Below are 18,564 nucleotides of genomic sequence, written 5' to 3'. Positions count from 1 at the left end.
AAAAAAAAATTCACGACGCATTGATCATAGTCATACTTAAATATTTGTATATATTAAAATATTAGCCCTCCCTAGTCCCCCACACTAATTGTAGATACTCGATATTCACCTATGGTTAGGTCTTAGGTGGATTATGTACAGCCATACAGTAAAATGGTACACCCCGCATGTTACACTGCTGCTTGACATGGTAACAAGTATAAATTCGATGACAATATTAATTATTAGTATTATACGGAAATAATTGATACTAATTGTCTTATATCGCAGACCACTGTTCCAACCACCGCCCCAAACGATAAAGAAGCTTGAAGGAAGATATATAAATATATAATATACCTAATATTATTATGTTTTCAAATTTTTAGCTAAGCAAAGGTCACGGAGGAGATAAAAATTTGGCTCAAACGGTGCTGTCGAAACTGCCCGAACTACGAACCATTGGTGCCCGACACGTTTCGTACCTCGAGTGGTTCAGGTTAAATTGGCACATGCTGAAGTTGCCACCGTTATTCGCCGAAATATTCGACATACCCAAGTGCGAAGAGGACTTGCATCAAGGCTGAATTATTATCTTTCTATTTTATTGTTACAGGTTTTTTTTTATATATACTTATAAAGTTTCGTTTTTTTTATTTGAAACGAATCGAATACTTCCTAAACGAACAAAACGTGTTTACAATCAAAAACAGAAAAAAAATGTATTAATAATAATAATAATTTTTTAACAATATCTTCGTTAAGATAATCTTGAAATTTACGATGAATAACGTACTTCAGCCGCCCCTGTCGAAACCTGCTTGCGCCTCCCAAATATTCGTCCGGTCGGCGCGGGAGTACTTACAACATATAATCATTGACGTCAAGTCGATCAAAGATATAACATAATATATACCTATATATTATTATACTACACTATTGAGCAATAAAATACAAAAAAAAAAAAAAAAAACACTATATCGTCTGATATTAGAATAATTCTATGTAAATCGAAATAAACATTTTATAAATATTATATATATAATAAAACATTATGACATAGGGTACATGTACAACGAAACAATCTTGTATGATAAGTGTCTTCTTTTTAGTTATTGTATAGTTATAGAAATTCAATGACGATCAAAATTTCATCTTACACATAGTACCTAACGAATAATATACGCGTTCTCGTTTCTTGTTAGGATTCTTGCAATAATATTAATCATTTTCATATCATGCATTTTTTTTTTTTAATCACATACCTAATGTGTTCATGGCTTAGTGGAGTGCGGATATAATATCATCATTTTCATATAATATAATAGTATTATGATATAATCGGTTTTATTAAATAATATTATATATTATTTAATATTTATATATACATCGTAATAGAACTCCATTTATCTTTCTATATATTACGTACCAACGATGTATTTGGCCTGAAAATGTTTTTTTTTTTTTTGTCTTTGTACTGTGTTCATCATTGACAATCTTGAAATCGTTTAAAAAGACAAAAAAAAATCTAAGCAATATTTTGTAATATTTAATTACTGTATGGTAAAAATAACTAAAAATCAATTTTGTTTTTTTTATGGAAAGTTATTAATATTATTATTATTATTATTATTATTATTGTATTATGATTTGATTTTCTTCGTACATTTTCTCTTTTTTTATAATTTCACTAGTCAACTGAAGCAATTTGGTCCAGCAACTAAGCAAACAAAAACGCTTTTATGTGATATATTTTTTTTTAGTTGAATTTTGTGTTATTTTATCTTTTTACATTCCATAGGTAGGTACTTTTTATATTTTATTTGTAGGCAATAAGTTTTAAAATTATACTACATTTTCGCAATCTATTTATTATAGCTCTTACGCTGTTGTTGTTATTGTTGTTGTTAATCATTTTTTACTAGTTTTTACAAGTTAACTAACAGTGTACGACCGTTGTGTAATATGAAAAGTGCAATTTAAATGGGAACCACTGTATGACCCGGGTTTTCTGTCAATATTTCAGTTTCTCTTTTTCTCTATACTTCTCACTATATAAACACAAACATGTATGACAAATCATAAAAGTATAAAACACAGACTCACACACGCCCACACACACACAAACACACAGACACACATACACAGACACACATACACACACACACACACACACACACACACACACACACACACACACACTTCATACATACCTTAAATGCCACACTTCAACACTTATGTATTCACAGGGTAGATTAGTTACTTCAAATCGTTTATGATAAAGACAAAATTACAAAAATGTTTAGTATTCCTTTTTTTTGGATAATATTATATATCATATCTTTAAGATTTTTTTAGAGTAATTTTTGAACACCAAGGTAGTAAATCGAATGTGTATTATAAGAAAATAATTTTAAATTTAAAATAAAATGTTATAAGAGACAATCACAGATATACTGAAATGGACTCACCTTTACCTTTCGCAATAATTAGGATAATGTTATATATTTTTTTTTAGCTCATAAAATAATTCAACATCGAGCAAAAGCAAGTAAATTGACTTTTGTTTTTGTTTATGCTGTTTGTATAAAGTTTTCTTAATTCGTTATATTATAGTTTATAATTTTCTTTTTACTAATTTGTTTTGTTATTAATAATTGCATTTTAATTAATATAATATACAATTGTTAAACATTTTTAGACAAATTTTTATTCTATTTATTTTAGAAAATAGGTCATGATTTGAGTAGATGTGGTCCTCTATTTGTATTTCAATCTGATTAATTAGCCAATGCTATCGCTAATAGACAAATGTTGTGCATTAGATAAATGTCTTTTTTCTACTTTTTTATTGAACGGAATTCAACTAGTGTTATTTTGAGTATTTAGTGTTAATTAGTATTTTTATATATATATATATATATAATATATATATACATATAAAACCGAAATATTTACATATAACATGTTTACCTCGTTTTAAAAAGTTAAATTTGTATATTGACATATTGTAATATGTAGATGGAAATGTCGAAAATCGGAAGAAACAGTAAATACAAACTTAAATCATTATTGTAATATTAAAAAATACTTTATGTATATCTGTAGCATATAGATTATTTGATTATTGTTTAGATTGTTGTATAAAAACACCATTTTTATTAGATCTTATTATTATTATTTTTTATTTAAATTTTATTGTTTTGTTCTAAAAATTTAAATTTAAAACCAGAATAGTTAAATCTTGTCAAAATAATACGTAGGCGTGTAGTAGTGATTCTGCGTAAAGCTTACATATTTTACTTACTATTATTTATTGTATAGTATTTAAGTATGATATTTTCTTATGTTTTTTTTTTCGAGCTCGGTATTATTACCATATTATTAAATTTTAAATTATATGTCGTTGATGTTTATAGATAGATAGACTAATACTTATTATAATTACTTTTATATATTATTATAAATGTAATTTATAAATTATTATAATAACAACGAAGTCGTAGCTATAAATATTATACTTTGACAATGAAATTACGTATAGGTTCGTATTTATTGTTTATCAGTATATATATACTATTATACACGTATCTATGTACCTACGTATTTTGCTTGTTATACTGTATTATTATGTTCGATTTTTATTATTATTTTTTTATTGATATATTTTATTTAGAATAGGAACCCATTAGTACAGAAAATAAACCGATGATCGAAAAACTTCTTGAAAACATGTGTTATTCCATTACCTTGTGCTCTTTCAAACGATTTACTACGGATTACATTATTAGAGGGACAATATATTTTAGCAACGAATATTACAGGCGACTATTATAGCTTTAGTTGTCAGTTATTATTGGTTATTGTTGCCACATGTTTGCGGTTTCAATTTAAATAATTTAAATAATGAGCAAGAAACAATCGTACATTCGTACCTATACCACTGTGGCCTGTGGGTACGAAGTATCAAATCGAAGAAGACCTATTATTTTCGTGACGGTCTAGAAATCGATTTTCCGGATATCTGGTGATTAGTTATTCCGAGTGCAATTTGTAGAACCGCATCAATATTTATGTCAAAAATAAAAAAAGTAAAGTAGGTAGGTATATATTTTGTTAAAAAATTACTATTTTCCGAACAAATTATAAGAAAGAAAAAACCGAAAATAATATTATACACATTCATTATTAAATTACAGTTATTAATAAGTTGTACCTATATTGTGATCCCAAAATCGTAAAAGAATGTTAAAACTTGAAAATAAATTAAAACTTAAATTTTTTTAGCCAAAATAATATATTTAATTTAAAAAAAACTACCGGTTTGGTATACCGTACCTATAGCTATTAGTGAATTTTCAATAACTGATTTAAAATTTTCTAATTATTATCAAATCATGTTGATATAACATTTTTAAAAAAAGGCACTAAATTATAAATCAAAATTCATAATTTAAACAGGCTAATTATTTAACTATAAGTATTGAGTACAAATTAAGAATTTATATATTCTTTTAACGTTTATAACATTTGTTTAAAGTATTTTTAATTATAATCAGTCTATTGAACGAACTGTTTTAAGTGGGTAAACCTGTTCTCGATATTAAGGGCATCTTGATTTTTGAAAATCGGTTTACACTTTATTACGGTTATTTCCGCCTAATATTATGTTCTTTGAGCACCACCCAGTTTAAACATCACGAGCAGCCACTGGCCCCCGGGTGCAACACTTCCTAGATCCGGCTCGATTTCTGTAGTATATAATACTATTGTCTATTAGTACCTGGTTACCTATTATAATTGTATATATAGAATGCACTTTAAAACGATCGTCATGCATGGAAATGATTTACATTAATTGTATGTATATTATATATTTATATCATACTAACTATAATAAACGTATAAGAAATACGTTGAATAATTGTAATATTTTATTATAACGCATTATTGGAGTGATAGGTTTTTAGAATCACATCTTTATCTTCCAAAACACAACCGCGTTACCCAGTAAAAACGATGTATTATTTTTCTAATTTAAATTTTTATCTCTCGTTATATATTTTACCGTAACATATAATATTTTCTACGAATTTTTATCTATAAGTCAATCAATATAATGTGTATCAAATATATCAATTATTGGTTAGGCTCGTTTTTAAAAATATTACAGACGCAATGAAATAATATTGTACCTAATATCGTTCGAATGTATTGTTTATTATAATAATATATTAATGTAGTTTATTGTGCTTGTATAGCTGTATCATTGGTATCAACGATGGACTGGAGCGATAAAATAAACTCGTTTTAGACGTATTTTCTACAACACTGGCGCCAGTAATCGCCGTCATATAAATTAATTATTGTTTAATAGATCTCATTAAACAACAAAAAAATATGCCTCTGGGAAAAGATGTAATTATGACGACGAAAGTCTCGAAACTATATGCAATTATTTACGTAATACGCAAAGCTGAAATGTTCATGCGATATCGAGCAACATAAATTCTTAAATATTTGTCAAAAATTTCAGAATATGCAATTTAGCAATATAATATTCTAACTAATTTAGTGGTCATAAATTTGTTAACATTATCGGCCAAAATTATGGCACGTTCGTTTGGTACGCGTACTATTAGATAAGCCATGTATTAAATATTAATACAATGTACTCGGGCCTAAGATGCACGTAATTCTCTTTTATCACAGGTATCTGTAGGATGAAAATCAAGGTTATATGGTATACGTCTTGTTGAAGGAGGCGTAGACAATAATTACGGCAACGATAACATTTTTAAATATAAATCAACGCAAGCATAAAAGAATTTGTGCTTTTGTTTTTAATTTTACATACGAAGACATCATGATTCACAAATATACTTTTTACATGACTACCTACTTGTAATGTGCGTTATCGAAAATCAGTAATAATAATACTTTTTAAGCAGGTAAATATTTATATAAAAAGTCAATTAAGTAGATTAAAATTAATATTATATTATTATTGTTTCTCTTACGCACTTATAATCGTATCTTGTTTTTTAATTTAATATTTAGTGGTTTTATTTTTAACAATAAAGATTTAATTCATTTTCAGTTCGAATGCATGTTTCACTTTTAAAAATACAGACTACAATACTCTCCATGTAGATTCAAATACATCTTCTATAAACGACAAATTCTGGCATTAAAATACTGTGCCAATCACGATCTGTTGGAGCTAGATGGGTACGATGGGTACGTCTAACAATCTATTATCTATACCAGTGGTTTTGAAACTGGGTGCCGCGGTCTTTCGGAAAGTTCAATTATTCATCCAAGAATAAAATTATAAAAATATAATTAATAAATAGCCCACCAAGCACACATTTCTAATTAAATGTACTCATATAATTATAAATCAGAGAAATTTTGTTCATCTAATTATTTAATGCAAAAAAAAAGGTCAGTGTGCAGTGAAATTTTTTTGAGGAACACGGTGTGCCGCGTTCAATAAATTTCTAAAACCACTGATCTATACTTTAGTACAATAAATAACTATGGGCTTATTTTTTTTTAATATGCCAACAAATTTGTATTGAGTGATCATACATTTTATGTATAAGTACCAACTTATTGTGTAACGCCGTATTCTTTTTATATGATTAGGGAATTTTTGATTAGGTTGCACCCCCCCCCCCCTAAACCAATCATATCACAATGATGTGAATATGCGGTTTTTACTTCTCACGTCCTACGATATTTAAATCCACTCGATTTCAGATGTCACAGGAATAAATAACTAGGATAATTCGTCTGTAAAATTTCATGCGCACGCTGGACTAAGCGCAACACAAATTGATGTAACCGTGCTCGTAAAAGCTTAATAACAGTGTATAACAAAAAGGTTTCATACACGAGTCCGTTTAAAATTGCTTAGATATTCCGTTTTGTACAAGTTGTCGAGTTATATACGCACAAGTTGTACGTTTTACCCGCTCCTGCAGTAAATTGCAGTTAAATATACAACATTTTAGTATAATACGCAATAGCAGTTCTTTTTTAGTTTAATAGGTACATAATCGGAATGTCGTAAAAAAAAAAAAACTGAAACAAATCGACGTCATCACTTTGATTATAGAATGTATAATACGTAATTATCATGGTAACGCATGTTACATGAATCGTATAATAATAATATTAAAAATAGCACAATATATTATTCACTATATATAGGTACAACGCGTTACAAATACGCGTAGGTAGGTAAAAATTTATAACTTGTACATATAAGTTACACTTTATAAATGATTGTTACGGACACAAAGTGGACAAATGTTTACATTGCCCGATTTTAGTGGTCAATGTAGTTAAACATTATACAGTAATATAAAAGACTGTATACAGTCTGTATGATATAGATAGCTGATAAGACGTTTCCCCTGTTACCATTATGGATATTGGACGGTATCGTCCGTCGTCTTAACGTGCGGTTTGTGGCCTCGTGCAGGGTAGTATTCAGGGCGTCTTCTAAAGTTAATAATATAAATCATACTTATATTCTAAAATCTAAAATAAACCCTATAAGGTACCGTCATCTACCTGGTACCTAAACATGAACAACATAAAAAAAAAATTATTAAATGTTTTGTTTTGTATCATAATCTGATTGCGCCAATATGATATATAGAGGTATATCGTATATTATGTGTATTTGTATTGTCACGCACTCACGTGGGTCCTAATAAACTTTTTAACTAATTTCTTTGGTATACCTATATACTTATGAAACGTCAAATTAGTGAAAATATAACAACCTGCAGCTAGTAGCGCGTCATGTACAAATTTAAATATTTTAGAAATTATAATAACTTCGTTATGTGTGCGTGCCATTTCACTATCGACCTGTCATTTACATGTATGGTGGTTTTCTCAACATGGTGACGATAAATAATAATTTTTTATTTTTATTTTTATAAATGAACGCCAAGTGTCTTTTACAAAGATAGAAACAAAATAAAATTATATAACAAAATATTTACAAGATAAGTATTAATGTAACATATAGGAGCGATATAACTGCAGTGATGACAATATAGATAAATAGCCTAGGTACGAATTTGTCATAAACAGTATAAGAATCGTATATGCGCATCATTCTAGGGAGGGGTGCGTTTGCGGCAAAGTCAGATCGACTTGTTGGTATATAAAAAGTGCCCTATAATCCGAGTGTTGCCGGGTATTATAATCTATATTTGAACGGAGCCCGGTTTTTGTAAGCAGTTTTCAAGTTTTAATATCACCAAAAATAAGATAAAGACGATTTTTGACGTTTTCCAATACCTACAGAACGAAACATTATGCTGATGCAATCGACCAAAAATGACGGAGTTCTATCCGAAGAATTCTCAACTGTTTTAAAAATAAAATAAAATAAATCGGCGCGTGTGCGAAACTTTGATATCTTTATTGCGTCGCGCAGGGTTACAATAACACGTATTACCAAGGAGTAAATACCATTAGTAAGTAAATTAATTATCTTTATATGCACAATTGCATGTATTATACAGCATAAATCCAGTGTCAGCATAAACAAAACCTACCCTTATGCATGATAATAATTATAATATATATAGTTACTTGACCTCGTTATACCTAATAACCAAATGCTAAACTTAACTTTTACGTCTTCGGTGCATATAGCTTTTACATTTACCAATTTTGATACTATAAACGGGGTACCTATCATGAGTAAAGATCGATAGTTCTAAGTGTTACATATTATTCTATTTATGTTCTCGATTTATATAGTAGACCAATACACCCAAACAAGAAATCAATTTTCTACACTTACTAGTATAAAAACGAAAACTTAAAATATGCATAGGAATGAATTTTTGCATATAGCATAATATCTGATACTCATACTTTTTAAAAAATGTGCTTATTTATTAATTGTTTAACATATATTTTTTGCATATTCATTGTTTTTGAAAAAAAATTGCGTGGTATTTCTTTTTTTTTTAGAGTTATTTATTTTATACTCCATTATTTAACGCTTAAGTATTTTCATTTTCTAAAGATTTGTTCGAATTAAGAAGCAAAATGCCAATATTTTTGATAAACTTTTTGATAATCCCATGTTTTTGTTATGACCTGACACATATATTATTGTTATTTAACTATAACATTTATATCATAGTTATATTTTTATAAAAGTAAATATGTATTAATATAGGTAGTGTACAGTCGTACATAGTATATACGTATAATGGTAAGTACATGTATATAATATACCTACTAATATAATATTATGTAACTAATAAACAATAATTAGGGCTAGAAAGTTGTAGAAATTGTACATTTTTCTATAGGCTCTCTCGATTTAAAGCAGACTAAGCTATTTAGTATAGGATAGGTATTTACATAGGATGAAGAAATTTAAAAATGTTCAATTTAAAAATGTATAATTTGCATATTTCTTCAACGTTGTGCATATTTAATATATAAAAATAATGTTGAATTAATTATTGTATGATTTATGTAATTTAGTATTTGACTTTACAAGTATTGAAAATTATACAGATAATTAGATTTTCATTAATACTAGGTATTTGCCAATAATATATTTAAAGTTCAATAATTAACATCACCATCGGCAAGTATAGTTTTCCACATATCAAAATATCAGATCATTCTTTTTTATCTTTCATTTATTTTATAAAACAATTTATAATATACTATAATAGGTTAATACAAAAATATTAACAAATGAGATGGTTAAAAAATGTATACATTTTTTTTTGAAAAAATGAAAAAAAAAATTTGCATATTTAATATTTTTATTAGCCAATACCCAGAATATTTTAAATTTAAGTGTGCATATTTGTATGCGTGTTTCGTCTATTTTAACTCTGATAAACTCGCCTTGCATACAACTAATCGGGAATAATTAATTTAAATTACAATTTTTTTTAAGATCTTAAGTATCAGCAACTATAGTTATAGGTATTAGCATTTTTTTTAGGGCGTTACGGTTGGTTGAAGGACACGTGTATAAGGGACGAATTGGTCACTAAAACCCCGGGTAACCACCAGTCCGGGAACTAGCGACGTCGGTCTATGCTTGACCTCAGAACACGTTAGTGACTGAGGCCAACCACCGAGCCACACCTGCAAGCCCCGCCGCAAATTTGATTGATTTTTACACATATAGTTCTATAACTTCCGATCTACAATCATGAGAATTCAACTGTTTCGCATTAAAAATACATAATTTGAATACGTGAAGCATCGGTACACCCTGTATTACGTATATTGTTTTATATTAAAAGTTACTAACACGTACAATTTATAAACAAAAAAAATTCTTGAATTTGGAATTTTTTCGGTGGATATAATTGTTGCAGATAAACATATTTTGCGGCATAAAATATAATTTGTCACCGAAACTATTTAAATTACCTAAATATATTGTTATATTATCTCTTTTTCTTGTCAGGGCTTAATATATGTGTATGATGCATAGCGTGTGTTATACATAGATCAGCATACCTATAGACGTTGTATACGTTGTATAATCCTTATCTGGGCCCATTTATAAATTCGCAATTAGACAGATCATAATATAGGTATAAACTATACTAAAGGTATTGCAAGACACCTCATACCTATTATACATTTCAAGACAACAAAATTATTTTACGTTTTTTTTTTATTTTTAGTATTATTGAATGCTGAACGACTGCGTAAGTTCATTTATTAATGCGTAGCATCTTTTCTTGGACATTTTTTTTTCGTTGTAATATATTAATTGCGTGTTCAGAACACAATCGTGTTTTGATAATTTCAAAATGTATTTCACCATAAAACAGTAAAGCAAATTAAATATGACCATAGTATAGCAGATAAATAAAAATCGTTTTTGTATATTATATTTTTTACTAATTAATATAAAAACTGCAATGAGTATCATTTAAAATAAAACCAAACGATCCGTTTGCTGTTCAATCAAGCAAATAACCATTAAATATTTTAATATCTATAAAAAAAATGTAATGGAATATATTTAATGAAACCGAAAAAAAATTGAAACTCATATAATATGTATTATTATACCTACTAAAATAGTATTATATTTATCTCATAATATTATTAGGTATAAGGGATATACCATTTAGCATTTTAGTATCAATCAAATCAAATTATCTTGTCGGTCAGTTTGTCAACTATCAACTACAAAATGAGACGGTGCATGGATGTTTAATTATTCCAGTAATTTTAGAGCTACAAAATTTAAAAAAATTAAATACTTACAGGTAATTCAAATCAATATTGAAGACAATTTATCGGAGCATTTTTTCCAAAAACAATACTTTCAGGTATTAAAAAAAAAAGCAAATAAATTTGCTAGAAAAAAACTACATAAAACTTATACTACATAAAAACATGAGTGGCCCATATATTACCACTTTGCTTATATACAGTAGGTGTCAAGTATGAGTAGTTCACTAAAATGGAGTATTATATTTGAATTCAATGATAAATAATTTAATCATTGCATACTTACAAAAAACGATTCTAGAGGAGACAGTTTGTGTCAGCATATTATATTACAATATTATTTCTATGGTCTATGAGTTTATTTTATTAATAATAATAAAATTATTTATTCTCGGAAAAAAATTATAATGATACATTATATAATATTATAATATTATTTATTATTTATTTATATTGCTATAATAGTTATTTATTTTACTGTTAATAATAAGGACATGAGGTAGGTTGAATTAATTTTTGGCGAAAACATGGCATTTTTTATGTTATTTTGCTATACTTTTATCATGTAATTCATTATAACTTAGATTAATGTCTAATATTTATTTTAATACTAAATTTATATTTATATTACATTTTGAGTAAAAAAAAACTTATGTGAACAATATGTTCGCGGTATATATAGAGTATAGACTTAAAATTAATCTAAATATTTTTTTTAAATGCCTTTATGTATTAGCACGATTATATTAGGTACATACCTACAAAATATAATAAATAACAATATACGTAAAAGTTTCAATATTTGTAAGTTTCATACTTTCGTAACGTTTGAATATTCAATATCAACATAATTTAAACAATTTCAACAAGGTACTAACAAGATTTAATTTCTACCAGAACCACTCTTTATTTTAAGATCGAAACATGTTTAATCTTCCAATGGGACGGTGACAGACACAAAAATTACTAAAAAAAAGCAAAACAAAATACATAATTGTACAATTATTTATTGTAAAATCAATACATTCATCGCTCCGCTCTTGAACTTTAAACTACTAAGTAGTACTGCAGGTTTTTCACAAAAACATAACAAATTTTTTTTTTAGAAATAAAGGTTACAAAATTATCAAATCAGTTGTTCTCTTTAATATTTATAAAAATATAAATAATAAATAATGGTGTTTTACCTCAAAAATCACTTTCTCAATAATTTATGTGTTATGACAGTCCTTTATGAACTTGTTTTTATTCAATGTTCCGTGCACACAAGGGACAGAATCACAGTCTAAAGAGATAACAAACCTTGGCAAGACATCCTCTTTCAAGACGTATTATAATATACAAGGTGATTCACCAAGTATGCTCAACCCCATTTTTTTTCTTTAATGACAAATTGATTCAAATTCTGGTTTTTGAAATTTTTGAATTAACTCATTACTCAAAGACCAATTTTTTCTAATTCTTGAATTTTTTTTACTACTTAAGGAGATACATATATCTGTTTTTCGAACAAGGGCCTCTTTTTCACTGTAAATCATTTAGTAAAAATTTTTTTTTGAACTACCTAATTCAAAATTCGAACGAGTAGTTTCTAAGTTATTAAAATAATAAAATGTTTATAATAAGTATAATAATCCTTAAAAATGGTTTTACATAACTACAAAATAAAATTAAATATTGGATATATATATTTATTATACTTGAATCATTCTTACAAATTATAAATGTTGAGAGATTAATATTAATCACCAAAATATTCAAATCAGCACAGCCCCCAGATCTTCCAAACCATTATCATGCGGAGCTAATTAATTTATAGTAAAATCGGGGGGCTCTCGTTTGAAAAATATAAATTTATGTCACAGCAGGACACTCCTTGTGCAATACAGAAAATAACTCAAGAATTTGAAAACACGAGATTTAAAAGTACATATATTTGAAAATTTCATAAATTATAATTTGAATAAATTCATTATTAAATGAAAAAATGGTGGTGAGCATGCTTGGTGAACCTACACCTTGTATCATACGATACGTGTGTTCAAAAAATGCGTGTTGTTGTCCCTCGTCGACGTTTGGCGACTTCAAGTCGCAGTAATACCACGGAATTATATATATATGTATTTTATTTATATTAAAAGTTTATCGATGAACTCAATCCGGTAGTGTGTAGGTATGTTGTGCATATAGATGAGGTATCTCGATAAGTGTACGCGTTTTTATGTTGTATTGCAGTATCGGTGAGACTATGAAACAGATGAGCAAATATAACGTAAATAAATAACAAATATATAGATACACCAGCTGCGCTCTATATCATTATATACGCATACCAATATATCATACATTTATATATCATGTCGGATCATTGCAGGATTATCAAATAATGTTACGCTTGACCTATATACGATATTATTCACCCCATGCATTTTCAGGTACACAATTGTAGAATTTTTATCGAAATAAACAACCAATATATTTCGTTATCATTATTCATTATAGTTATAAAAAGAGCTGCAGTGGTATTAAATAATAATCCGCAACAGTTGTCGGTATTACATCTGGTTCTGGCTGCCGACGACGACATAGAGGATAATTCAGTGAGTTGTCATATACATTTTTATTGTAATTATAACTTTATACAATATTTTTCCTAGCACCCCTATATTAAATTTTAATTGAAATGGCGTCTCCCATCCTATTCTATATCTTTTAAGCGAAATTAGATTTCATACTTGGGACAAATTATAATTACTACTAATAACTTATAATATTTATTTTTATAAATATTTAATTTAAATGGATATTACGTCTATAGTTTATAACCACACCTTACATATTACAGGCTGCAGATTCAATACCATTTTTGAAGCTGTCACTACACTAAGTGCACTATAATATTTTAAAGAATAATAATATCCTATATAGTATGTTAATATATTATATAATATTATAGTTATTACCATTATTACCCGTCCCTTAAACTTTAAAACCATCTTGATAAAAATTTAATTATCATGCCTTTCCTCAAAATCCTTACCATTTTCTTTTTCTAAGGTGCAGCAGTGGTTTTAAGTCCTAAAAATAATATATATTATATTTTAATAGTGTTTCCCTTGACGCCCGTCACTCAAGCTATATTAATATATTGTGTATACTTTTCCACATATGAATTATTATCATAAGATATGTTTTTTTTTATAGGATGTACATTGTACATATTCAACGAAAATTTAAAAAATATATTTATTATATGTTATAATGCTATAAGTGAAAAGTGTCAAAAATCGATACCATCTTTCAACACTATAAATTATGAATATATATATATATATATATATTTCAAGTGATAAGTTTGATATTTGAATATTGTTGTATAATTTATAATATTCACCTTAATTTATATCAAGCCACTTCGATAACATTCACTATTCAATACATAATATATTATAATTTATAACTGACCATTAAAACCTAGTACCCTCGGCAGTACTCTCGGCTACTGTTATAATAATATAACAAGACGTAACAATGAATAACAACGGTAATAGTAAACGAATATAACAAATGTATCCGTCCAAATGACGTGCTTACCTATATATTATGCTTCACCATGAACGTCCGTGGTTTGCCCTCCAGATAGTATTCACCCGTATAATATAAACGTGAAACGTCAAGACTTTACTCTCACTATATTACTCTCGCCGGTCTCATCGGTGGACACTTAAGAGGACGTCACACCCGCATGTGTTGTCTCCGTCTTACACAAGTATGACATGGACAAAACGCGTTTACGCAGTCTGAGTAAAACTCGCTCAATTTTGGTTTTAGAATAAAAATATTTATAATAAAATTGAATCGTGACAATATTTCTGAGGGTAAATCGTTGCTTTTCTTCCACTATACCCAATATAACGTTCATTATATCGTTTAGAAATAGAAAAAATTTCAACATTTTTAAAATACCTTTGACTTTTAAAAACTTAATTTTTTTTTAAAAAAACGAAACGACTTGCCTTCAGAAATATTGTTACACTTCAATTTTATAATAGGTAATTTTACTCTAGAAACAAAATTGAACGAGTTTTACGTAAACGCGTTTTGTCTAAAACAAATTAAGAGACATCACATGCGGGTGTGACGTCCTCTTAAAATTTTATTTTTATCAAGGGCCTAGTACCCATTATTATTGTTAGTGCCTATACTTACTTCATAATTTCACATCTCATACGGACGAATATACAATAGCTGACCAGTTGCATAACGCGTTTCCTCTGACACACTGGTATTTTTTTCTTGTACATTTTACCTGACCTCCGCCTGCCTAAACTTTAAAACGTATACTTACATAACTATTGGAAGACTTCATGGATATTAGTTATTTAAATGTTAAGGTAAAAGCATATTAACTCTAGGTATATAATTTAATAACATTATCTAGAGCTCACTAAAAACATAGAATTTACATGTTTATGATAATATAATTAAAATACCTAATTTCGACAACTGTGCGGATCTCTAATTGATTGATAATTTTCAGTACATATTCAAAATGTAAACATTACCCATTGACGGAGATTAGTCTGTTTATATGCATAATAATAAGGATACTATTGTATAGTGACCGTTTGTCCCCCACAGTTCAGAACTCTGGTTTTTGGGACAAATACCATACAATATAATATTATAATATTATTTTCAAGACAAGTTTCCTGAGTACGTTGGTGTCATCTTGGCGATGTCATATAGACACACCATTGTGTTGATTGCAATTTATTAAGTACGAACACCATCCTGGCAAATTAACATGATTCAAAATTCTTTTGAGAATAATTTTAAAAACACTTTGTTCAGTTACATAGTAAATTCGTAACGTTTATAAGTTTACTGTTTAGTTTTACTGTTTAGAGGTAGGTACCTATAGTATAACATTCATATTCTTGTTTACTTTTTTATCACATATATCATACTAAATGAATTAATAATATTATTGTCACTATCACGAAGTACGCCTGAACGGCTGAATTTAATCGTAATACGAATCATTTAATTAATTTATATTTATTGCTGTTGTGTTTGTTCTCGTTACATATTCCCATTTTCCGAGTGGATATTCTTGTTTTATTATATTATTATATATTCAATGGAGCTTTTTAATTCCATTACTAGTCAAAAATGATACCCAAGAGAAATTTCCTAGGACACATATATTTAAACACATTTTAATAATTAATTTTTAATTTTAACTTTCATTTCAAATTACTGTGAATGTCTTAATGCGCAAAATAAAGCGTTTAGGCGTATTCATTGTAAAAAATATTCTCTGACAGAAGTTACAGAACTACGATAAAGTTAAAATAAAATTATTTTGATCTACAACCAAACGACCCGTTTAACAGAGTCAACCGGACACAGTATTGATAGATATACTGATGAAAACTGAGAAGGTTCACTTAATAATATAATAATATCAACCAAGTAGAACTGCCATGGAAGTATGGGACCATTTACAATATTCGTGAAAAACATTAATTAAAAATTGAAACGTCACTTCCTAAAAATGCCCTACAACGAACTCTTTAAAATTGTTACCGATTCACCCTCTTAAGTAAAACCACTAGACTTATAAGTTATATTTTACACTAATACTTCATATAGCTTAAAAATAATATATTCCTATAATATAATACACTTAACCGTTCACGTCAAACATAACATTTCTAACACTTGACCATTCAAACACGTGGAGATGGCCTTCAGACATATCGTTTTTGGACTGGTAACCCTCAGAATTAATTGAATTCATTACAAATTGATATATAATACAACCTATGCGGTATTATACTTTTTAAGATTTTACAAAATATACTGTCGATAATAATTGTAAGTAAATTATGACTATCCGTCTAGGTCATATTCGACTTAATATTTATATAATATTAATTAATATAAATTATTATAGTAAACCTATTACCTACTCGTCCTACTCCCTACTAAACATTTGTGATTTGTATATATTAAACCGTTTGATTAGTTTCATTAATTACATTTTATCGACATAAATACATACCACGAATATCATACAATGCAAGTCAGATGAATATAATATTTAATGAATGACAAATTTGCTCTATATTTGTGATAACTCGTACACTTGAAACTTCAATGGGACTATTTCACATTTTAACCGTAAAAATGTTAAACATAATTTTTGGAAAATACTGATGAGTTGATCGTTTTGCATTGCTCAAGACAACGGACATTCACTTGCATTTATGCACTTACAATATTACTATTATTGCAGTGGAATCTAGATATATAGAATAAAATATGAAACTATTTTTAAGTACTAAAACACACTATTCATATTATTTGGTATATAATTTTAACCATTACATCATATTCTCTCTTATAGATACTTGATGGTATCAGCTATGTGTTTATAAATAGTCAAATTAGTTGTATCATCCAACTATTTTAAAATGTTTAATTAAAATTATCAAATTTTGATATATTTTACAAACATATATTTGGACGGGCAAACTATCTTGTGTGCGATTATATATTTTTAGAATACGACTATGCTGCTACAAGAGTATACCTACGACTATTGTTGTATAAATATATATTTTAGTGAATAACATTCAATTTTTAGATTAACAGATTATCGTCTACTTCGGACCTGGAAGTATAAACATTAATAATGCCTGCAGGCAGTGTACCTATATGTGGAGAATTATACTTCATTTTACATTATGTATACACCATCCAGTATCCTTGATATTATTATTATTATTCATTACACTAAAAATATAATATCGAGAACAAACACATTTATTCAAGAAACTCTATTTAGTAAATTAATACAATGAATTTGCTTCTCTAAATCACAGAAATGAGGTTTATTATATAAAATGTATGAAATACAAAAAAAAATTATCTGAAATCAAATATTTTAAATTATGACCACTAACTGCAAGTACTTATACTATTATAGTATCAAAAACCAAAAAAAAATAAATATTTTTATCGCTATTTGTACTTATATATACTATGCACCAGCCTCAATTTCTGAAGATATTTTATAATTTATTTATATTATTATAAGTAATATGAGTATTATCATATTTCTATTAGTACTTAGAACCTTTTTATGAACTTAAGTTTTTCAAAAGCATAACATATTATATTATATTAGTAACTGACAATTATTGTTATAATATTATATCATACATTATTATAATTATTAAAATGTAACAATAAATAATAGAATATTGCATATTGACTTGGATTGTTATCATCAGAAAGAAAATGGCTGCG

At 27.4% G+C, this 18,564-nt stretch overlaps 1 protein-coding gene across 2 annotated transcripts in view; it reads left to right on the top strand.

Moving 5' to 3' along the window:
• The window catches only part of LOC132940769 (ecdysone-induced protein 78C-like), a 67,404-nt gene extending 65,224 nt beyond the window's left edge, over nt 1-2,180 (top strand). For both annotated transcript variants that reach the window (XM_061008508.1, XM_061008507.1), the window contains one exon: nt 369-2,180. In XM_061008508.1, the coding sequence (XP_060864491.1) occupies nt 369-566 (198 nt within the window). In that variant the 3' untranslated portion in view covers nt 567-2,180. The remainder of the gene's footprint in view (nt 1-368) is intronic.
• Nucleotides 2,181-18,564: the final 16,384 nt, after the last annotated feature.

The sequence above is a fragment of the Metopolophium dirhodum genome, chromosome 3 (assembly GCF_019925205.1).
Source record: "Metopolophium dirhodum isolate CAU chromosome 3, ASM1992520v1, whole genome shotgun sequence".
In the NCBI taxonomy this organism is placed as follows: domain Eukaryota; kingdom Metazoa; phylum Arthropoda; class Insecta; order Hemiptera; family Aphididae; genus Metopolophium; species Metopolophium dirhodum.
This window is presented reverse-complemented; position numbering and strand designations above follow the sequence as displayed.